A 21,506-nucleotide genomic window follows, 5' to 3' on the forward strand; every position below is an offset into this window, starting at 1 on the left:
TATCGAGTCGGTCTCTCGACATTACGTATGGGGAAATCCATTTTCCTCGAATCATGAAGTCTGATAGAATAACTCTTTTGCTTGCAAATAGCCAATGGCAGTCCCGCCATCACCTGATTGGCTGACACTGCTCAATATAGGTGACGGCGGGCGCCAAAAACCTCAGAATCTTTTTTCTTCACTCGAGTCTGTTTCACCGTTTGATTTACGCATTCAGAGCGGAGTAAAATTAGGAGTTTTTATCCCCTCTCGCGTTCCGGTGGATTCTACTATGTCTCTTTGTCGCACGTGTGGTGGACCCATCGAATTCCCGGATGCACACAAACTTTGTGTGCTGTGCCTGGGTCGGGACCACGCTGAGGCGGCACTTGAGGGATCGGGATGTCCCGCCTGTGAGGAGCTTCCCATCAAGATCCTTCGTGCAAGGCTGGCCGTTACACGTAACGACGACCTTGTGTCTCCTGCCTCTCCCCAGTCTGCCGCCGTCGAGCCGCGGACCGGGAGACAGCAGAGATTTCCATCCGCGGGTTCTGTTGAGGCGCTGTCGTCGGCCCAAGGCCCACGCCATCCTCACGTGGCAGAGCCCGTGACTTACTCTGAGGCCTCTTACCGCCCTCCTCAGGAAGCGCGGGAAATGGTCTCGTTTGGATACGACGATGACGACGCCATGTCCACCAATGCCTCCGACCCCGGAGCATGGTCCGAGTCTCCGTCTGAAGGCGCCCCCGCCTCTTTGGATGCGGAGCTAATGGCCATTCTCTCAGAGGCGGTGGCAGATATGGAGCTGGAGTGGACGGCTCCCAAGGAGCTGCCGTCGAAAAGATGGATGGACGGTTCCTTCCTCGGCGCAGGCCGTCAAGCTGAAGCCCCGCGGAGACCCGCCCCCTTTTTCTCTGAGGTCCACGGGGAGCTCACCAGATCATGGCGCTCCCCTTACTCAGCCCGAGCCCATGCACAAGGTACCCAGCTGCTGACTACAGTGGAAGGAGCTGAGAAATTAGGGTACGCTCGGTTGCCTCCCGTCGAGGATGCCATCGCGGCTCATCTGGCGTCTTCTCCTGGCTGGAAGACCGCCCAACTGCCTTCCAGACCATGTCGCGCTACTGCCCACATGGCTGAGAAGGCTTACACTTCTGCGGGACATGCAGCATCTGCCCTCCATACGATGGCAATCCTGCAGGTTTTCCAGACGCGACTCCTGGATGAGGGAAGCCCGGACCCTGAGTTGCTCAGGAAACTGCGCACGGCGGCAGATCTCGCTCTGGCGGCGTCTAAGAAGGTCGCTCAGGGAATCGGACGCAATATGGGCAGTCTTGTGGCCCTGCATCGCCATCTGTGGCTAACGCTGTCGGGGATGCGCGATACTGACAAAAGGCAGTTCCTGGACGCTCCGGTAAGCCCCACGGGCCTTTTCGGTGTTGCGGTGGAGTCGTTATCCGACAAGTACGCAGAGACCGTCAAGCAGTCTAGAATGATGCCGCATCTGCTGCCGAAACGGTCTCAAGCCCCCCCGGCGGCGAGATCCAGATCTTCCTCTGCACAGCGCCCAGCGGGACCTACCAGACGCGCGCCCCCGAGCGCGGCAGAACGTCACGAGCCAGAGCCCCCCTTCCGCCAGAGGCAGTTCAGGAAGCAGCCCCGCTTCGGTGCGAAGCCGGCCTCTAGTAGCCAAGGACGCCCGGCGGGCAAAAAGGAGCGGCATTCCTGATGCGTGTGTCGGGGAGGAGGGAGCGCGGGACGTGTTCGTCGGACCCGCTGCAAAGAGGGCGTGTTCCCGCCCAGAGTTCGGCGAGAATGTGTTGATTTTGAAACCGCTGTGTTCTGTTTCAATAAACAAAGTGCATTACATGTCTCAGCAAAAGAGCTTTCCTCCTCCCAACACTATTACCCGCGCCATAAGCAAAACCTCTCCCCCGGGAGACGTTTCGCAGAGCGGAAGCTCGGGGAAACCCGAGAAGGTGGTTATTTATGTCCCCGCGCTAAGAGCCGCGAACGAGCCATCTGCCCTCAATATAGCGGCCAATGCTTCCCCGGTGGCTGGCGCCCAGCCCCCGCCGCAGCATTCATTAAAGCCCCCCCTATCGAGTCACCTGAGTGCGTGGTCAACACTACCGACGGCTTCAATGTGGGTGTTAAACACGATAAAACGCGGCTATACGCTCCAATTCGCTCGCAGACCACCCCGCTTCGGCGGTGTGATTTTGACAGAGGTGTCAGAACAGAGCGCCCCGTTACTTCGGGAAGAAATCTCCTCTCTCCTGGCCAAACAAGCAGTAGAGATAGTTCCCGAAGAGCGGAAAAACTCCGGTTTCTACAGCCGTTATTTTCTTGTACCAAAGAAGGACGGAGGTATGCGCCCTATTTTGGATCTGAGATTACTGAACAAAGCGCTCGCGAAACGCGAGTTCAAAATGTTAACAGTGAAGCAGATCCTCGCGCACATTCAGCCCGACGATTACTTCCTTGCAGTGGATCTAAAGGATGCATACTTCCATATTCAGATAGCCCCGCATCACAGGCGCTTCCTTCGGTTTGCTTTCGAGGGTGTGGCATACCAGTTCAAAGTGCTGCCTTTCGGGCTGGCCCTGGCACCCCGTGTGTTTACAATGTGCATGAATGCAGCGCTTGCTCCCCTGAAGCTCAGTGGAATGCGCATTCTGAACTATCTCGACGACTGGTTAGTCATCGCGCGTTCGAAGAGTGTCCTTGTGGAACACAGACACAGACTCCTCGTTCACCTGACGGATTTGGGACTGTCTGTGAACATGCAGAAGAGCGCGCTTCAACCGTGCCAGTCCATCACATTCCTCGGTATGGTGCTGGACTCGCGCACTATGATCGCGAAGCTATCAGAGGCGAGAATCCAGTCGATTCAGAGAGTGTTAGCCCTATTCGTTCAAGGCAGAGCCATCCCCTTAAAAACGTTTCAGAGGCTACTCGGTCTAATGGCAGCTGCAGCTTCCGTCTGCAGACTGGGCTTATTACACATGAGACCGCTTCAGCACTGGTTACAGGGGCGCGTACAGCCGCGGGCATGGAGAGCGGGAACGGAACGCCTTGTTATAACGCGTTCATGTCTGGAGACTCTAGCACCGTGGTTCGGCACGACCATGTTCGAGCAGGGAGCTGCTTTGGGCAGAGTGGTCAGACGCGTAGTGGTCCCTACGGATGCGTCGCTGTCAGGCTGGGGAGCCCTTTGCGATGGCAGACCGGCATTCGGTGCGTGGACAGGAGATCGGACGCGCTGGCATATAAACTGCTTGGAGATGGAAGCGGTTCATCTAGCGCTGCGTGGGTTCCTCCCATTTGTGAAAGACCGTCATGTTCTCATCAGAACGGACAACACGGCAGTGGTGGCGTACATAAATCGCCAGGGAGGTTTACGTTCGCGATCCCTGCAGGGGCTAGCAAGGCGGCTATTATTATGGACGGACAAAGTACTACTGTCGATTCGAGCAGTACATGTGCCGGGCAGTTTGAATTGCGGCGCGGACATGCTGTCCAGGGACGGCATTGTGCACGGAGAGTGGAGGCTTCATCCGCAGACGGTAAACATGATCTGGAATCTGTTTGGCAAAGCGGAGATCGATCTCTTCGCATCGCAGGAGAACGCCCACTGCCCGCTGTTCTTTGCATTGACGACGGCCCCTCTAAAGGGAGACGCACTGTCGAGCCGCTGGCCGAAGGGGCGGAAGTATGCTTTTCCTCCGATCAAGTTAATGCCGCTGGTGCTGCAAAAGATCAGGGAGGAGAGATGTGCGTTGGTTCTGGTAGCGCCGAGATGGCCCAACCAGCCGTGGTTCCCGGAGCTAGTGAACATGGCGCTTTTTCCCCCGTGGCGGATACCGCCGAGAAGAGACCTCCTATCTCAGGCGAGGGGGACCATATGGCACCCCAACCCGGAGCTGTGGGACCTGCACGTGTGGCAGATCAGCATGGAGTATCACAGCGGGTACTACAGACAATAGCAGAGGCTAGAGCCCCTTCAACGAGGCGCTTATACGCTCTAAAGTGGAGGGTGTTTGCTAACTGGTGTGTTGACAAAAAGGAGAACCCCAGGAATTGCGATATCGCCATTATTTTGACCTTCCTACAGGAGCGTCTGGATGCTGGCAGTTCGCCATCTACACTGAAAGTTTACGTGGCCGCTATTGCTGCTTGTCGTAATGTAGATGGCCATTCAGTGGGGAAACACATTTTGATAACGGGTTTCCTCCGGGGAGCGAGGCGGCTTTCCCCCCCCGCCTTCGTCAGGTGCCGGTGTGGGACCTGTCGTTAGTGCTTAGTGCGCTGTCTGACCCGCCTTTCGAACCAGCTGAGTCTAGTGACATCAAAGTTCTCTCATTCAAGACGGCGCTTTTGCTCGCGCTAGCCTGCGGTAAGCGGGTGGGGGACTTACAGCCTCTGTCAGTGAACAGTGCATGTATGCAGTTTGGACCGGAAGATTGCATGGTCAGACTTTTACCCAAGTGCTAAAGTGCTCTCAACTCCATTCAGAGCCCAGGTGATTACAATTCCAGCATTTTGCCCCGATGTGGTCAGTATTTCAGAGTCTCAGAAGGACGCTTTGTGCCCCGTGCGTGCCCTGCGTGCTTATGTGAACAGAACTAGCCATTTTCGAACTTCAGAGCAGCTCTTCGTCTGCTTCGCGGGTGCCAAGAAAGGTGGCGCGCTGTCGAAACAGAGGCTATCACACTGGATAGTGGAGGCTGTGCGACTGGCTTATACTTCTCGGGGAGCTGTTTGCCCTATAGGAGTGCATGCCCACTCCACTAGGAGTTTGGCGTCATCATGGGCGTGGGCGAGAGGTATGTCTATCCAGGACATTTGCTTCGCGGCAGGCTGGTCGTCGCGTAATACGTTTGCGAGATTCTATAACTTGAATATTCCTTCATTCACACCGCATGTACTGTCAGTACAGGGAGAGAAAGCTGAGCTGTCATTGGACTAGGCTAGACATGCCCCTAGTTGCGCACACTCGGTTCCGGTTCCGACTAAGCGTGAGTTATTAGCAATATAAAGCTATCTATTCTCTATGTTGTGTCCTTATTATTATGCCCGCATTCATAAGCCGGCAGTGTATTCCTAAGCACCAATCACATTGCTGCAATTCCCCACTCATTCAGTTCAGTGTTGCTTAACTGTGTGGGAGGGGCCACGTTGGTGCGGTTGCCGACTTGGCTCTGTGCCAAGAGGTGGTTTCGACCAGGTCCGGTGGCGGTTCCTGAGCTGTATAGTGATTAGCGCTTGTGCTATCTTCAGCTTGTTCTAGCTGGGCGGGGTTTTTCCCACGCGGCGGGGGTTTTATTGCTCCCCATACGTAATGTCGAGAGACCGACTCGATAAGGGAACGTCTCTGGTTACTCACGTAACCGTAGTTCCCTGAGAGGAGGGAACGAGACATTACGTAACCTGCCGTGTGGGAAGGGGCTCACAGTTCCTTACTCTCGTTCAGCTAAGATTCTGAGGTTTTTGGCGCCCGCCGTCACCTATATTGAGCAGTGTCAGCCAATCAGGTGATGGCGGGACTGCCATTGGCTATTTGCAAGCAAAAGAGTTATTCTATCAGACTTCATGATTCGAGGAAAATGGATTTCCCCATACGTAATGTCTCGTTCCCTCCTCTCAGGGAACTACGGTTACGTGAGTAACCAGAGACGTTTTCCCGCAGCCTGCCGGATCCAGGCCGTTTCCAGATCTGACGAAGGACTTTCGCCTGGACCTGATGGCAATGCAGTGCTGAAGTGCCAACTAGCCTCTCCCTATGGAGGATCCCTATACCACTCTACAGATAAAGCGTTGTGGAATTTTTCGGTTCGGGTACCTACCCAAAGTGATAAGATAAAATAAAATTCTGCATCAAAATTTATAGACAAGACAAGTAGTTTGTTTAGGCATGGTTTGTAAGGAATTACAAACCTGCGCACATATATTCAAACGCACATAACTATAGAATCAATTCTTAATGCGCATGTGAACGCCATCAGCGTCTATCACAGGTTCACGTTTAAAGTCTGTTTAGAGAGAACGGTGTCGTCTTAGCGGCCCCTAATTTAATAACAAATGATCATTTAGACGGAAGTGAATCAATCAAAACTAACTTTAGCTGGAAAAAAGAACGGTTCGTTTCAAGAACCACTATAAAACCAAACCAATCTCTGTTACCTTAAATTATATTTGTATCTCTGTAAAGCTGCTTTGAAACAATCTACATTGTTAAAAGCGCTATATAAATGAGGACGACTTGACTGGGGGGAAATGTTATCAATAACTCATGGCAACATATTTTTTTACATTAACTACATGTAGTTTCACATATGTAGACTTTCACAAGTCAAAGTAATTCATTACTACTCAAGGTTTAACAGTTGATATGACTGAACAGCCATTTGGAGGCCTACTTAATTTAATGCAGCAACAAATTATTGTACAGTGTACTAGGATCATTTAAAGTTGATTTCCCAGCAGTGAAGGTGTTGCTCCTCCGGGCCTCTGACTGTGGGTCTGAGGAAGAGCTGATGCCCTCCACAATGGGTCGTTCACATTCAACCCAAGGGCCAGCTCTTCTGCCTGGGTATAATGTGGGGTGCAGGACCACCACCTGTGTGTTTTTCTTTTCTTTTTTTTCTCAGCCTTTTTCTTGGTTGCTTTTATAAACAGGCAAACATTTATTAACAGTGCCTTTTTAAAAGAGACTATAATTAGTAAAAATTACCATTATGTAGAATATTCTAGTACTTCACTTTTACTTGTTCCCATGTTCTAGTAGCCTAGTGGGTGGTGACTCTGACATTACAATGAACAAAGTTATTCATTATTTAGAAAATATTAAAATATATACTGTAATAAGTGATAAAAAAACATCTAAAATGGCCACTACAAACTTGATTTGTCTGCTACTCTTCGTCAGCCCTCTCTCCTGGCTTTTGCACACTTTGAGGTGCTCCCTGGCGTTTTAATTATGATTTCAAATTCTGTACATCCTTCAAGCAATAACTCTTGCTCTTCTGCGGAGAAAAACTGAGCGCGCTCTTTGGCCACGCTGAGCAGCCAATAGCAGCGTTGCTGATCAATGTTTCTACTATCGATACATATCCCCTTTTAACCCAGCGCATGAGCGCGCAATTATCTCAGACAACTCAATCCAGCGATGCTAATCATAAACAACAGGTGTGTTAGAAGAACCCAATTAGCCGGATCATGATTAGCACGATGATATAAACCTATATTGGATGTCTCATTTGATCTCGGATGAGCAGGTGGAGACTGTTCACCTGTCCTAAGTTAAAGACCCACTGATGATCCGTGTGTTTCAATGTGGTGACATAACTTCACTGAAACAGGAAGACAGGGTGGGGCTATATTGAGCAGCTCCTCCCTTTTTGAAAATAGCCAATAGCATTTTGCTTGTATAACAGCAGGGCCAGAGCTTGAGCTTGATAAAGCCACATTTGACAGCCACTGTCTAATAGATTCCCCCTTTTGGATTTAATATGAAAATGTTACTAAACCAAAACAGTGATGATAATCCTGCTGTGGATGTGTAGTTTGAAAAGTGTAGTTTGTGTAGATGTGTCGTTTTGAAATGTATGTTGGTGCATGCATAGTCAAGTCACCTTTATTTATATAGCACTTTTTACAAGATTGTTTCCAAGCAGCTTTACAGAGATAACAGGAAAATAATGCAACAGAGTTTGTTTCGGCTGTAAGCAGATCTTGAAGAAAACAGCGTCACAGTCCAGCTCAAATCTGACCTCTGACCTGTAATGCTGCTTGAATCATAATCATACACTGTTCATTCGTTGGCCAGAGGAGAACTGCACTGGATTTTTTATAGAGGTTGTCTGAGAAAAACACAGACATGGCAGATTCGGATTATTACTTATTTGAAATTGACCTATGACATCATATGGACATGAAATTCATCTACATTTAAATGATCTCTTGTATGCTGTGGTTCGTGGTCATAGCGGCACCAACTGTGCAGTAAATGTGGTGTATTCAAACGACACAGGGGCTTGGGGCTGTCATCGCTGCTTGCCTATTTCCACTTGAGCCTGGTACGGCACAGTATACGTAAGCTTGTTTTTCTCACAATTCTGAGTTTACATTTCGCAATTCTGCCTTTTTTCCCTCAGAATCGCAAGATATAAACTCGCAATTGGTAAGTTGCAATTGCGTGTTTTAGTCAGAATTGCGAGTTATTGTGAGAAAAGTCCGAATTATGTAGCCTATAGGCCTACTGTGTGTATATATATATATATATATATATATATATATATATATATATATACATATATATGATACATTATAATTGTATGTATTTATGTAATGTATTTCATATATAATGTGTGTGTATATATATATATATATATATATATATATATACAGGCCAGCTGACAGTCTTGCCTGGGCCCGGGACAAGATAATCTTAGATGCCCCCCCCCCCATCTAAGTTTTTTTTTATAAAACACCATATAGCCTTCTTTCACCTAAACTGAATAATAAAAACACGTTTAAATGGGTACATTTTCTATAAATGTCTTCATTTTCTTTTCTTACATAGCCTACTGCAGTGTTAAAACACACTAGACATGCAAAATCTGTGCATTGTGGGCACTTTTTGTGTGAAATCATATTTATTTTTTGTCCATCAAAAGTGTGCTTTCACTTTTAATTAGCTAAGCATGAGCAGCGCAGCAAAAATAGACTCGGATCTAGCCCATTATCTGTTCACCGATGCCGACAGTGACACATTTCAGCCGGCTTTTTATTTCACATCTCCATAAATATATCTAGTAGTAAAGCTAATGCAAGGGCTAGGATTTCAATGATTTCTTTGCTAATACTTCCTCATCATCATGGAGGAGAGCGCAGTTCGCACCGCTTTCTTCTTTCCACAAGCGCGTGCTCTCCCGTGGCGTCTGTCGTTGCTATGCAACAATGAACTTGCGCGCCAAAATATTTCCATATGTGGCTCTTTCCTCCTTTCTTATCAACAAGTGGATTTACAGCCACCACATCAGCAGCACCGCCGGTCGCAATGTCTCAGCACTTTTATGAAGAGGTCGCAACTGCACGCGCTTCGGGCATGCACGCGCATCAAGTACCGGGTTTGAGAAAACCTGGTACCGTGGCGTGACGTTTAAAAAAAAATTAGTACCGACTTGGTACCGAAGTACCGGGTCTTTGACAACACTCATAGACGTTGGCTGCGCTGTTTCTTACCTTGCTCTACGTTGACTTTAAGTTACTAATGTTAGTTCCAGCTTCACCTTCACCACCTTTTTAAAAATATTTGTTTAGGACATCTCGACTCGAAGGCCTCTATTTTCTTCTTCTCTTTTCTTTTCTGAACACCGGACTTGTGCTGACCGGACATTTTAAGCGTAACGTTAGCCTACTGAACTTCAAATCAAATGACAACATCAAATTTCGATCAGTGGCCAAACCATTTTTGTTTTGGGGGTGGGGGGGTTCTTGACCACTATTTAAAGGACAATTAGGAAGAAAACAAATAAAAAGCTTTTATGTAACTCAAATATTAGATATTTTTTCGACAAATATGCCTATTTTATTTATTTTTTTAACAATTATTCCATAATTTAATGAGGGCCCAGTTCTGGACCCCCCCCCCCCCCCCCCCCCCAACCCTGGGCCCGGGACAACAGACCCGTTTGTCCCCCTCTGTCGGCGGGCCTGTATGTATATATATATATTATATATATATATATATATATATATATATATATATATATATATATATATATATATATATATATATATATATATATATAATTACTTTTTTCCAGGAACTGAGTTTCACTCTGGGTCGTTTGCTCTTTAGCAGCACGGATTAGGCTGTCACCGGCCGCGAGCTGCTTTATGTCGGACAGTCCAGTTTCAAGCATATATTCTCTAAATCTCTAGAAACAGACCCTCTTGTGTCTCACGGGCGGAGATCGGCATGTTTAAAACGAGCAAGTTACGGCGCGTAACTTCGTCGCTAGGGAAACAAGGACGCTAAGACGCAATCATGCACAAATGAGCATTTCTGCTATTTCTTGTTTCGTTTGTATTTGCTGCTAGTATTCTCTCTAAACTGTAAATACATGATGTATCCCATTATATATGACGTTAGGTACAAATGACCTAGACATTTTGCGGGACAAAATCACTTCACTTTTAAAAACGGGACGATGACCTAAACATAGACCTTTGGCATTTTAACCTTATGAAAACAGTACATTTATTTACGTGAAAACTAATGAAGTAAGCGCGATCATACTGTGACGTCACACAACCCTGGCGGAGATCACGTGACAGAAAAGGCGCAAAGTTTATACCACTTTTCAACAAACAGGGGGCTTTATCCATATACATGCTGACGAAATATATGTTATAACGTTTTGTTTTCACTTTATCTGTTAGCAGCTTCACAACAAATTGCGCTTAATAATATTTGCTTTAGTGTTTTGTATGTTATATGTTCCAAATAAATGGATTAATCCACAAGTTCCCGCTAAGTAGAAGGTACTATCCGGTCTCGGGTCAAAGTTCATAAGAGCTGCAGTGCGCGTTTCTCTCGTGCCGGGTTTTTAATTTCTTATTTTTGAGATAGGTGGTCAGTTCATTTTATTTCCTCCAGAAAGATGGCCTCAGGTAATTTTTTTTAAATATATAAAATATCTAAACTAGCTCAGACAACGCTATGATTGCTACTTATTCGTTTGCTGTTCCATGTTGTGAGACATAAAGGACAATTAGCCCAGCACGGTTAGCATTAGCGGCTAAATGGCCGACGCGCGATTTGCCTTTGTTTAAATGTTAAACAATATTGACGACATAATCTATAAGACTCTTTAAGTAAACAGTTATATGCTCAATTATACACAACGAGCGGTTAATGTCCAATAAAGCGGTGGGTTAATGTGAGACTGTGGATGGGCGTTTAGCCTCCATGCTCATGGTGCGGCGTGGTGTGATTGTTAGCATAACGTTAGCATTTTACTGATGATTGCATACGCTACTATCTAACTTAAAGCGTTCAATTGACGTTTGAATGAAACTGATTTTAAACCTTTTCGATGCAGTGCTGTTTACATTTTCTTATTTTCTGACTAATTGTGTATTTCTGTTCGTAGATTCAGGCTACGGTCAGCCTGGCGCTCAACAAAAGTAAGTGATATTTACCACACGCAGTATTAGTACTAATAATTAATATAACCAAGTATATATACGTAAATGTAGTGCTAAGATTTTCAAATCTTAGTCTTTCGTAAGATTGAGTCATTAGTCCGTGAAGATTAAATCTGGTACAATTATATTCTCCAAATTTGTTTGTTTCAGTAAGTGTAATTTTTGTTTCTGCTTTTTTGAACAGTTACGGATCTTATGGTGGAGCCCAAGGCTTTCAAAGTGGACAGGTAATGCTTGATCATAGGACTGTTGTTAATATGCATCTTCATAGTGTTGTAGCTTGTATTTATTTTATTTATTTATTTTCCAGCAGGCGTATGGTCAGGGGAATGGAAGTGGCTCTTACAGTGGACAGAGCTTCAGTGGTTACGGACAGGCTGGTGGTGTGTGATCTTTAAAGTGATTAGAATTAACTGCTCCGTTAAAGATGACTGGTGTGTAACTGTCTTGTTACCCCACAGGAGAGAGTTATGGCCAGTCGTCTCAGGGATACTCCTCTGCTGGCTACAGTCAGCCTCAGCCGGGCCTGGACAGCTACGGTCAACAGGCTTCATCTGAAGCCTCTCCTGGGTGAGAGATCAGACCTCTCCATTACACACACCCCATATCTCTCAAGCCTAAGTTGGCATTACTCATGACATGCGAGTATGTTTATGCCAACCCTCTACAATGCGAGTAAATTTCACACTGGGCGACTAAATAACTTTTATTAACCATTGGCTAAAAAATTCTTAGATTTTACTCGCCAGTGTGTTAGATGCCAAGTACAAGTTTAGCAAAGATATATTTTCACTCACTGAACACTGAGTGCTTGAGTTTCACTCTTCGCCAAACGAACTGTACTAGTATTTCAAATTCAGCTCAGCGTACGTGTGTTTGAGGTACCATAAACTCTAGTGTGAAGGCGTATGACTCGCCGTCGCGTTTCTCTCACACGCAGAGTGTCTTACATGCCACACAAAATCAATGCGCTACATCTAAACTATATTCTTGTTTGTATTTTCCTGTCAAAATAACGGAGTTCATCTGGAATTATTCAGGTTTTAAGAACAAGCTGCAGATATGCCGTCTCATTGGATGGCAGTCATCCCTGTTTTTAATTTCAGCAAATCAGCTCGAGCGAACACTGACAACGTGATTAACATTCATGAACCCAGCAGCTCATGTGTTGTGTCGTCATTATTAGTAGTAGGATTATTATCTTTCAATAATTTATCAATTACTATTATCTTTTTTCTTTTTTACAGAAACACAGATCACCAGTCCTAAGTTCATTTAAAATGCTAATCATGCATGATTATCAAGTATTAGTTCTAATTACTAATGTTCTATCATTAAATAGTGCTTGATTATCATAATATGATGCTTGATTGACTGATTTTGAGTGTACATTTAGATATTTAAAAAGCATTGTCATTTTACAAAGATATAAGATATCAGTCTGATGAGTAACCAAAAAAAATATGACTAGCCTATGGCGATACTATTGCCGCGGTCTGCGTAGGGGTTATGCGTTTCAGAAAATAGCTCATCACAAACCTCTTTGGTCCTCGTGTGTCAAGCGTGCTTCTGTGTTTTTTATTTTGCTTCAGTTTGGCACTTGGCTGCCTTTGTGCTGCAAAGATGATAATGTTCAAGGGGGCACACTATAGAAATATTGGCTTAAACTGGATATTTGAATGTTTACACTTGTTACAATTTTGGCCCTCCCCTAAAGCCAAGTTAGTGCTTCATAAAGTGAATATTTATTTAAATAAGTCAAATAAGCTTCTTAAAAAACAATTATAACGTTTTTACATTTAGTACTAGCCTTTCTTAAAACAATTATAACCTTTTATTAATTTTTAGATTCAGTAGCCTTTTTTCACTGTAAACAAGGGTCCTGATGCACTGGAAAAGCCATATTTTACCCACACCAACTTGTGAACTCTTCCCTCATCCTCTCACTGCAGGTATGGTGAGAAGTCGTACGGGCAGCCTCGGTCCTTCGGTCAGCCGGCTGCGGCGGGTGCCGGTGGAGGAGCGTACGGGCAGTCCAGTGCCTCCTATGGGAGCTCTCAAGGTGGATATGTGCGCCGTAATGATGGTAATTGTTCTGTGATGTACTGCGATGTGTCTTGCGTAGATTTCGAACCAATCTGGCCTACAAAAAAAAGGGAAAAAACATAATTTTATTATAAATTGCGTCCATGAGTTTAACCTGTCAGTATTTGTGTCCAGCATAATCTCTGAATACGTTTAGGCCCGTTTTCACGGACTAGGTTTAGAGTAAACCAGGATTAGGCCATAGTTTAATTAGGACATTTAAGTATCTTTATAATCCTGTTTTAGGAAAAAAAACATTGCTGGTGTGCATCTTGAGACAAAACAATGGCACTGACATATTTTAAGATGTCTCAATGCAAGTTGCTTTCGGTTAAAACGGCTCAAACATGCATTTTAGTCCGGGATTAGCTTAAGCCTTTTCTGTGAAACCGGGGGTTGGAATACTTTTACTGCGAACTGAATATTCAGCGTATAGTAAGATCTGTGCTGTCGAGACTCAGCAAACACTTATCCAAATGTACCCATCGTTCCCGCTCTTACTGATAATTTGTATACATTTAAAATTGTTTTTTTATATATATGTTCGCGCGCAGTTGTGTCTTCGTCTGGATTCTTGCAATACATGAGAAGAGCAGTTCCACAACATTTTAAGATGAAGAGGCGTTCTTTAGTTTTCAGGTGCGATAGGTAATGTGCGCACGTACCGAATCAGACACTCACGCTTTTTATCTAACGCATTCCCCGTTATGAATTGAGACCGCTTGGTTTCGGATTCCTTCCTCACCTCAACCGATCTGCTCCAGAGTTCGTTTTCAGTCGGGCTGAGATCATGCGATCTCGGAGCAGTTGCTTTGGCGTGTATTCGAGCGCTTGCCGTCTTCATGTGTGCCTAACCGAATTAAGGGTGCCGAATCAAACGCTCTGAACGAGCCAGGTGTGAAAGCGCCCTTAAACAGCCCTCCTCCCCCAGGTGAGGCGCGCAGGTATGGCGATGACGGAGGCTCCGACAGGACCGAGGGCTACAGGGGCCGAGGACGTGGGGGTTTTGACCGGGGTGGTTATGACCGCGGAGGCTTCGACAGAGGTGGCCGAGGAGGCCCACCCTCCGGTATGGGGTAAGTGTGCCCACCCCAGAAGGTATTACTGCACTCGGATGAAAAACATGCTATTACACCTGAAAGCTGTTGATAAGATTTTAATTGTAACTTATTTTTTAAAATTTTGGATATGAATAACTTATTTGAGAATTAATTTTGTCCTACAAAAGGTGCATCCACTGTACTTTATTATTTGAAGTGGTTGTACTACTACTAGTGGTTGGACAACACCATCTGTTTGTTTCTCTGAAGTGACGCTCCACCCAATATAATGTTGTCAACTAATTGCAGTTAGTAGTTGGATGCTTTATTATAAATAGCTTATAGGCTACAGTAGCCAGGTTTCTCCATGTGTAGTGCATATTTATGCATAAAGCATCACATTCACATACAGGACATTGTTATAGCTCAAAACACACAGCAAATGATATGTGTAACTGGCACATCTATGGATATTTGCCCTCAAGGTTTCATCTGCTCTTGAATTGGCGAGATCTTAAAATTCTGACTTTTGTTAGACCGAGCTGAGAATTTAAATCGAGAATTGCAAAGCTAATTAAGGTAAAATATTATTTGTGTAGGACTCAAGCACAGCCCTGCCTCTTATACTTTTTCAAGGCCAAATTAATTGGTTGGTTTTCCCTTAAATTAAATGCTAATTCTGGAAGGAGAAAAAAAAAAACCTGAAGTTGCCCATTGTTATCCACTGAAGCTGATTGGATGATTGGGAACCTGGTCGAATACCAGTTAATTTATTGCTCACTTCTACTGGTCTCCATTGCTCCAATCACCTTTTTTCCCTCCTTCCCTTTGGGAGAGTTTTCACATTGGAAGGTTCAGCTACAAGGAACAATTCTCAGTCACTCCACATGAATCGCTGTCTGTACGGTGTTGTTTCTTTTTGTGTTAACTGGTCTACATTTTATACTACAGGTATCAAAGTGAGTGAAATTAAAGTTGGACCACAGCCATTGGAGCTCATAAGCACTCATAATGGAAGACAATGTGTGCTCGTCTACACGAGTGCCACAACTGTTAGGCGCTCAAATCTTAGTTTTGTTTCTTGAAAAAATGAAAGAGGGAGCAGGGAGGTTGTCCTCCATGCTCTGCTCTGGTTTTAGTTACATCTCCGTCTCAATTCAGAGCGCATCAAATCTTGAAGTTAATCCAAAACCATTCTAATTTGAAAGAGGCTTGCCTTTTGGTTTCAATTTGAAATGTTTCATGTACATTTGGCCCATCATCCTTAACCAAACTGTCAATGGGAGCCGTTTCCTCCTCAGTAGTAAACCATGGCATGAATACTGATAAAGAGGGAGCCTTGCGCTCCCAGGTTTCAACAAAGGAAAGCCATCATATCTTCAATTTTTCCTCTGCAGTGGTGGTGACCGTGGTGGCTACAAAAATTACGGTGGTAAGTGATGAGCATCAGAACTGTCTCAGTGGGGGAAAAGAAATAAGAAATACAGAAAGATTAGCTGGCAAATGAACTCTTGAGCCTCCTTGTTATGTCAACCCAAAGGAACATCATTATTGCTGTCCTCTCTGGTAATACTCTTGTGGGATAAAGTCTAACAACTACCCAGCTTTACTCTTGTAAAATGGTTTCTTTGCATGAGGAAATTGAATTAAGTGTCAGTCTTCTGGATGCCACCTGCAAATGGTGAAGAAGAAACATGATTTAGATCAATACTTGGATTTATTTTTGCTAGACACAAATTTGTCCTGGTCTACAAAGGTCTTGGAAAAATGGTGCAGCAATTTTGGACACTGGTGCATAGCTTAAACTGTCACTTTAAAGGTCAAATCTACATAGCAAAGCAGTTTGGTTTTATTTTCTTCATAGACTTTGTATTGAAATAAGGGTTCATGACATAAGTTCTCAAAGGTGTGTTTCTCTTTCGTGTCTTGTTGTTTTCCAGGACCCAGAGACTATGGTCAAAAGGATGATGGAGGTAAGTGCGAATGTCTCACTCATGAAAGCATTTCACCCTAAATCAGAAGTGAGAGAACATTAGAGAGATAATGTAGTGGTTTTATTTGAGTTGGCATGAAGGTAGTGGAAGTTAGCCTGGTGTGTAAATGTACTGTAATGGTGTCATGACTCCAATATGAAGGTATGCTCTTAATTACAGATGGCGATCAGGATAACTCGGACAATAATACCATCTTTGTCCAAGGTCTTGGAGAAGAGGTCACCACTCAGGAAGTGGGGGACTTCTTCAAGCAAATCGGGATCATAAAGGCAAGTTCACGCACCGGAAGGTCATGCGGGGCCCCGTGAAATCAGTTCATTTTCCCCCTAAAGTGTTTTTCTTTTTGTCCAAATTTGTGTATTTATATCATTCATATTAGATTTTAAATAATTGTTTAATTTATATTGATCAAGCATGTCTAATCAATTGAATTCAGAAAACTTTAACAGCTTAATTTATTATTTTACAATAATTGGGCCCTATGAAATTTCTTAGTGTTAGTTTTTCTGGATTTGATTGAATACATTAATGTTAGTAAGTATAGAGAATAAGGTAGTTGGGCATAAATAATTAATTAAATATTTAAAAACCTAATTAAATGAAAATTGAGCTGTTTCTTTGGCCAACTAAGTGCGGCTCGAGTCACCTTTATTTATAAAGCGCTTCTTACAAAACAGATTATTTCAAAGAAGCTTTACAGAGATAACAGGAAAATAATGTTGTAATAATGTTAAATATAAAATTATGTCCCCAACTAAGCAAGCCAATGGCGACAAAGGCGTCAACACGATTTACCGTTAATTTTATAAGTACCTTCTACTGTACAATAAAGATATAGTGTATGTATGTCAAGTTAAACCAGGCTTTGTGGGTGGGTAGTCAAGACCTTTTGAGTTTGTGTGCATGTGACAAAACGTCAGATGAAGTTCATAAACTCATAGTAAGACGTGTGTCAAAACCATGCCATTCATGATCATGCACACTTATCATGCATATCTTTTTGCTGTGTAAAATTCACTGACTCTAGTACATGTTGCGATTAAGTGTACAACCCTCATTTAAGTGTACAACCCTCATTTATTTATCCATGTTGAAGAACCCTGATTCACAGTTGCTTAATCTTCTCTCACTAATGTCTTCAACAGCTCAATAAGAAGACTGGCCTTCCAATGATCAATCTGTACACGGATAAAGCCACAGGACGATTGAAGGGTGAAGCCACAGTCTCCTTTGACGATCCCCCCTCAGCCAAAGCTGCCATTGATTGGTTTGATGGTAAGAAGCATCCGTGCTGTCTCTTTGACTGATAGCCCCAAAATCACTTTTCACAAGGCAGTTTTGTTTTCCTGGAAAATAGGAAAGGAGTTTAAGGGAAGACCCATCAAGGTGTCGTTTGCTACGAGAAGGGCAGAGTTCACCCAGAGAGGAGGCGGCCGAGGAGGAGGAGGTGGAGGCGGCGGTGGCGGCGGCCGCGGGGGTGTGTGCCGCACATCTGCACTATTCATCGTCACACACAACCAGTTTGATCTTTCAACCCCGTTTGGATTGAAACAAGGCTTATGCTAATTATTAGGGGTGTAACGATACTCTCATGTCACGATATATATCACGATACTGAACTCACGATATGATATAATTGCGATACTCCCATCAAAATGCTAAATTTGGTTGTCATTGTGTGTGTAAATGAATAGGCTTGGACTTGGTGCTGGAAACCCAAAACACGGGACAATAGAGACACCAGAATACAAATATTTATGATTCTGAAGCTGAAAACAGAATTATTTTAGATGAATATGCTTGTGCTCTATCACTGACTAGATATATTTAAAATAATGTAGAACACTTTTTACTGGTAACAGAAGTTATTTGGCATTATCAGGACACTAATATTCCCCCATTGCATTGTTATACGTTATTCAACATTATTTGTAATAGTTTAATGTAGTACTGACACAACTCTAAACATTAATTTTTACACACAAAATAATTTTCATTTTGGTGAACTACACAATTCATATTGTCCTTTTCCATGAAAAGCATTGTTGCATTTTTGCATTGCGATATATTGACACCCCAGTAATTATTCTTTGCTGCTTTGTGTTCAGGTTTCCGAGGCAGAGGTAGCTTTGGTGGGGGTCCCTCGTTTGATGTCAGGGGAGGAGACTGGCCCTGTCCCAACAGGTTTGCATCATTTGTGCATTTGTTTAAGAGGAATATGTAGTCAGATGGTGTTCATTTATAAACCTCTTTTTGCAGCTCTTGTGGAAACATGAACTTTGCCAGAAGATACGAATGCAACAAGTGTGGAACTCCTAAACCTGAAGGCAGCGATAGTTATGGAGGTGGTAAGTTTAATGCATGGACACTACGCCCATATCTCTTTACAGTCTGTGACGTCACCTGTAGGTTTCTGAAGCGTCACTCCCAGAATAGTGTGTAGAGAGGCGGATTAGCTGAGGTGACGCTAGCAGACAAACAGCTACTAGTGACAGCGGCAATCCACCTGTCACTCAAGAGGCCACGCCCTTAATTATGCAGAACTTTAAATCTTAATATAATTTAAACGGATTAGTTGTAAAAAAAATTCACCCCCCTCAAAGTTGTTAATGAAGGGCAAAATTAGCTATATAGACCAAAACCCCTTTTTGTACCAGGCTGTAAACATGTCTTTTCCTGCTGTAAAGTTGGGTGTTTTAACATGGGGGTCTATGGGATTAACTCTCTTTTAGAGCCTGTCTCTAGTGGCCAGTCCATGAATTGCAGTTTAAGTCACTTCCGTGTTGGTTTCTCGAGAATTGGGAAGGCTGTCGCATGGTTTAATAAAACATTTGACCAATAGAGGATGCGATTTGCCCCAACTCTTCTGAAATGGCTTGTGAATGGCAAGCAGAAATGATCCACAGCGCTTTTGTTCATGCTGCCGCCCACTCTTCCCAGAGCGTGGAGGTCGGGGCGGGTACGGAGGCGACCGCGGGGACCGTGGCGGTTACAGAGGGGGCCGAGGCGGGGGTTTCCGGGGTGGAGACCGCGGAGGCTACGGTGGAGGAGGATACAAGGCTGGCGGAAGGTAAAGAAAAATCCTCAACGCTACAGTCAGTCGTAATCCAGCATGCATGATGTGTGACGTGTGTAATATTCTCCATCCTCAAGGGGAGACCACAGAGAAGAGAGACGCGGCCGGCCATACTGAAGACTGCGGGTCCCAGACCATTGTTGATTGGGGTGTGGGGGGGGTTAGGGGAGAGGTTTGTGTCCGCATACCTTTCTGTTGCATGAGCGTCCTGCATATACTGTTTGAGCAGTTTTCCCATAAATGTTGAATCTACTGCGAGGAGCTGAAGGAGGCCAAGTGAAGGGAGCGAGATGAATTTGTTCTCTGATCCGCCACTTTTCTAAACCTTCAGTCCTGTAAGGAAATGGCAAAACTGGCCACAGATCAGCTTTAAAGGATGATTTTGCTCTAGGTGAAGGGGGTGGGGCCAAATGTTATTTTGTTACTTTTAATTTCCTGAATTGTTGAATCCGGCATTTAGTGTGTGATAGATTTGTGAAATGCTTATTGTTTTGTAAAAATCAATCAACACAAACTGTTTTACTTGTTTCTTTTTTTTTTCTTTTTGCAAAAAATATTAAACACCCTTTTGATCTTAATGTACTTGTTTCTGTGTGGTTTTTTTAAGAGAAGTACTTTTTTTTTTTTAACTACCTAATAGCAGTGGTTTAAAAAGGCCTGTGAAAGCAGAATGGTTTAAAATATATTATATGTTAATCATAACTGATTAAATGTATTTACAAGACCTGTCACTGCTTTGTTGAATAAGAGCTATGAAACCTACTGAGTGCACCTTTGAATCACTTTCACATAAAAATTAGGAAGTGAAACATTACAATACAAATTGAGTGTATTCAAGCCCTAGACGACATGCTAGGTTCAGTTTAAAATTGGCATGAAATTAATTTTCTTGAAGTTCTGCTGCCAAATATTAACAGATTGTGTAAATGTGTTACTTTTTTGGGTAGTATTTAAAAAAATTTCCTCTGGATTTGAAAGTGCATTTATATCTTATGTTCAATTTTATGGCCTATAGAATTAACGCAATTTAAGGCAGTTAAGATCTTTTAAAGACTTGAAAGTCTCCACAGCCGGTTTAATACCACCAACCCTACCATAAACAACTCAGGTTGTTAGCCAGGTCTGCTATCCACCTTTAACGCAAGTGTGTAGCCTAAATAGGGATGTATAACTAACCTTTTGATATTTAAACTATTTTGATTTAAGGACTTGGATATATTACATGTAAATGTACATAAATTGATAACTGTTTAAAATATTTGCATTTATGTAAATAAGATTAACACATGTAAATTCCATCGTTTGGTGAATGTCAGTAAAGTATGTACACACATCTTTGTGTTGCTTAGCCAAAATGTTACTAATTCTTATCCATAAAGGAAACCAAAACAAACAAAAGACTGTTCCTGTTATCTCTGTAAAGCTGCTTTGTATAAAGCGCTATATAAAGGTGACATGACTTGAAAAAGCCACAGCTGATCACAAAGGGAGTTCTGACCCTGCAATACTGCATCCTCTAAACATCACCAGACACTATGATAAATACCAAACGCATTGTCCACAAACATTATATAGGAAGAAAAAAATATACTATTAATAAACATAAGTAACAAAATAATATATTAATTTGCTCAAACACAAATAATATTATGACCTGGTCACAAATCAAGAAAATATATTTTGTTATTTCTGTTGTCGTTCTTTTTTACATTTGACAGATTAATTCCAAACAAAACATTTTCCCAAATTTTTGACAATGTTGTTCAATGTATAAATTGGGAAAATCCTTTTATCAATAATGACGGTGCCGAAACGCTTATCTTGAGTGACTAAATGAATTAGGGTTTATCCATATACTAAATATTTAAAAAGTTAATTATTTGTATTGAAGAACAGACACAGTGAATTATCTGGCATTCCAATTAAAGATAAAATATCTTATTTTGTAATTAAGGGACGTAAAGACGAGAAAGAATGATTCAAATAAATAAATTATCCCCGTTAATACAAGATGAGATGAGAGAGCGGCTGTTCTTTAAACTCGTTTTATTGAAATCCGAGCGATGAACATGTATGTTCCAAAAATGTTAATTAACCAGGTAAATAAAATAG

General features: G+C 43.4%; 2 protein-coding genes across 8 annotated transcripts in view; one reads left to right on the top strand and one right to left on the bottom strand.

The window, feature by feature from the left end:
- The window catches only part of LOC143715794 (uncharacterized), a 168,433-nt gene that overhangs the window by 99,525 nt on the left and 47,402 nt on the right, over positions 1–21,506 (bottom strand). The gene's annotated exons all lie outside the window — the stretch shown is intronic.
- Positions 10,298–19,972, top strand: taf15 (TAF15 RNA polymerase II, TATA box binding protein (TBP)-associated factor). Of its 7 annotated transcripts, none has more exons than XM_077207575.1 (16): positions 10,298–10,662; positions 11,145–11,178; positions 11,384–11,426; positions 11,513–11,582; positions 11,661–11,769; positions 13,152–13,261; positions 14,216–14,360; positions 15,722–15,756; positions 16,265–16,297; positions 16,478–16,587; positions 17,464–17,593; positions 17,676–17,795; positions 18,427–18,502; positions 18,578–18,666; positions 19,259–19,388; positions 19,472–19,972. In XM_077207575.1, the coding sequence occupies exons 1-16, from the start codon at positions 10,653–10,655 to the stop codon at positions 19,509–19,511; spliced, it is 1,284 nt and encodes a 427-aa protein (XP_077063690.1). In that variant the 5' UTR covers positions 10,298–10,652; the 3' UTR covers positions 19,512–19,972. The 7 variants fall into 7 exon arrangements, with proteins under 7 accessions (XP_077063690.1, XP_077063686.1, XP_077063688.1 ...); XM_077207571.1 differs by having other exon boundaries at positions 10,543–10,662; positions 11,510–11,582; positions 13,152–13,285; XM_077207573.1 differs by having other exon boundaries at positions 10,543–10,662; positions 11,510–11,582.

The sequence above is a fragment of the Siphateles boraxobius genome, unplaced genomic scaffold (genome assembly GCF_051911475.1).
Source record: "Siphateles boraxobius isolate OS27281-9 unplaced genomic scaffold, OSU_SipBor_1 6, whole genome shotgun sequence".
NCBI lineage: Eukaryota > Metazoa > Chordata > Actinopteri > Cypriniformes > Leuciscidae > Siphateles > Siphateles boraxobius.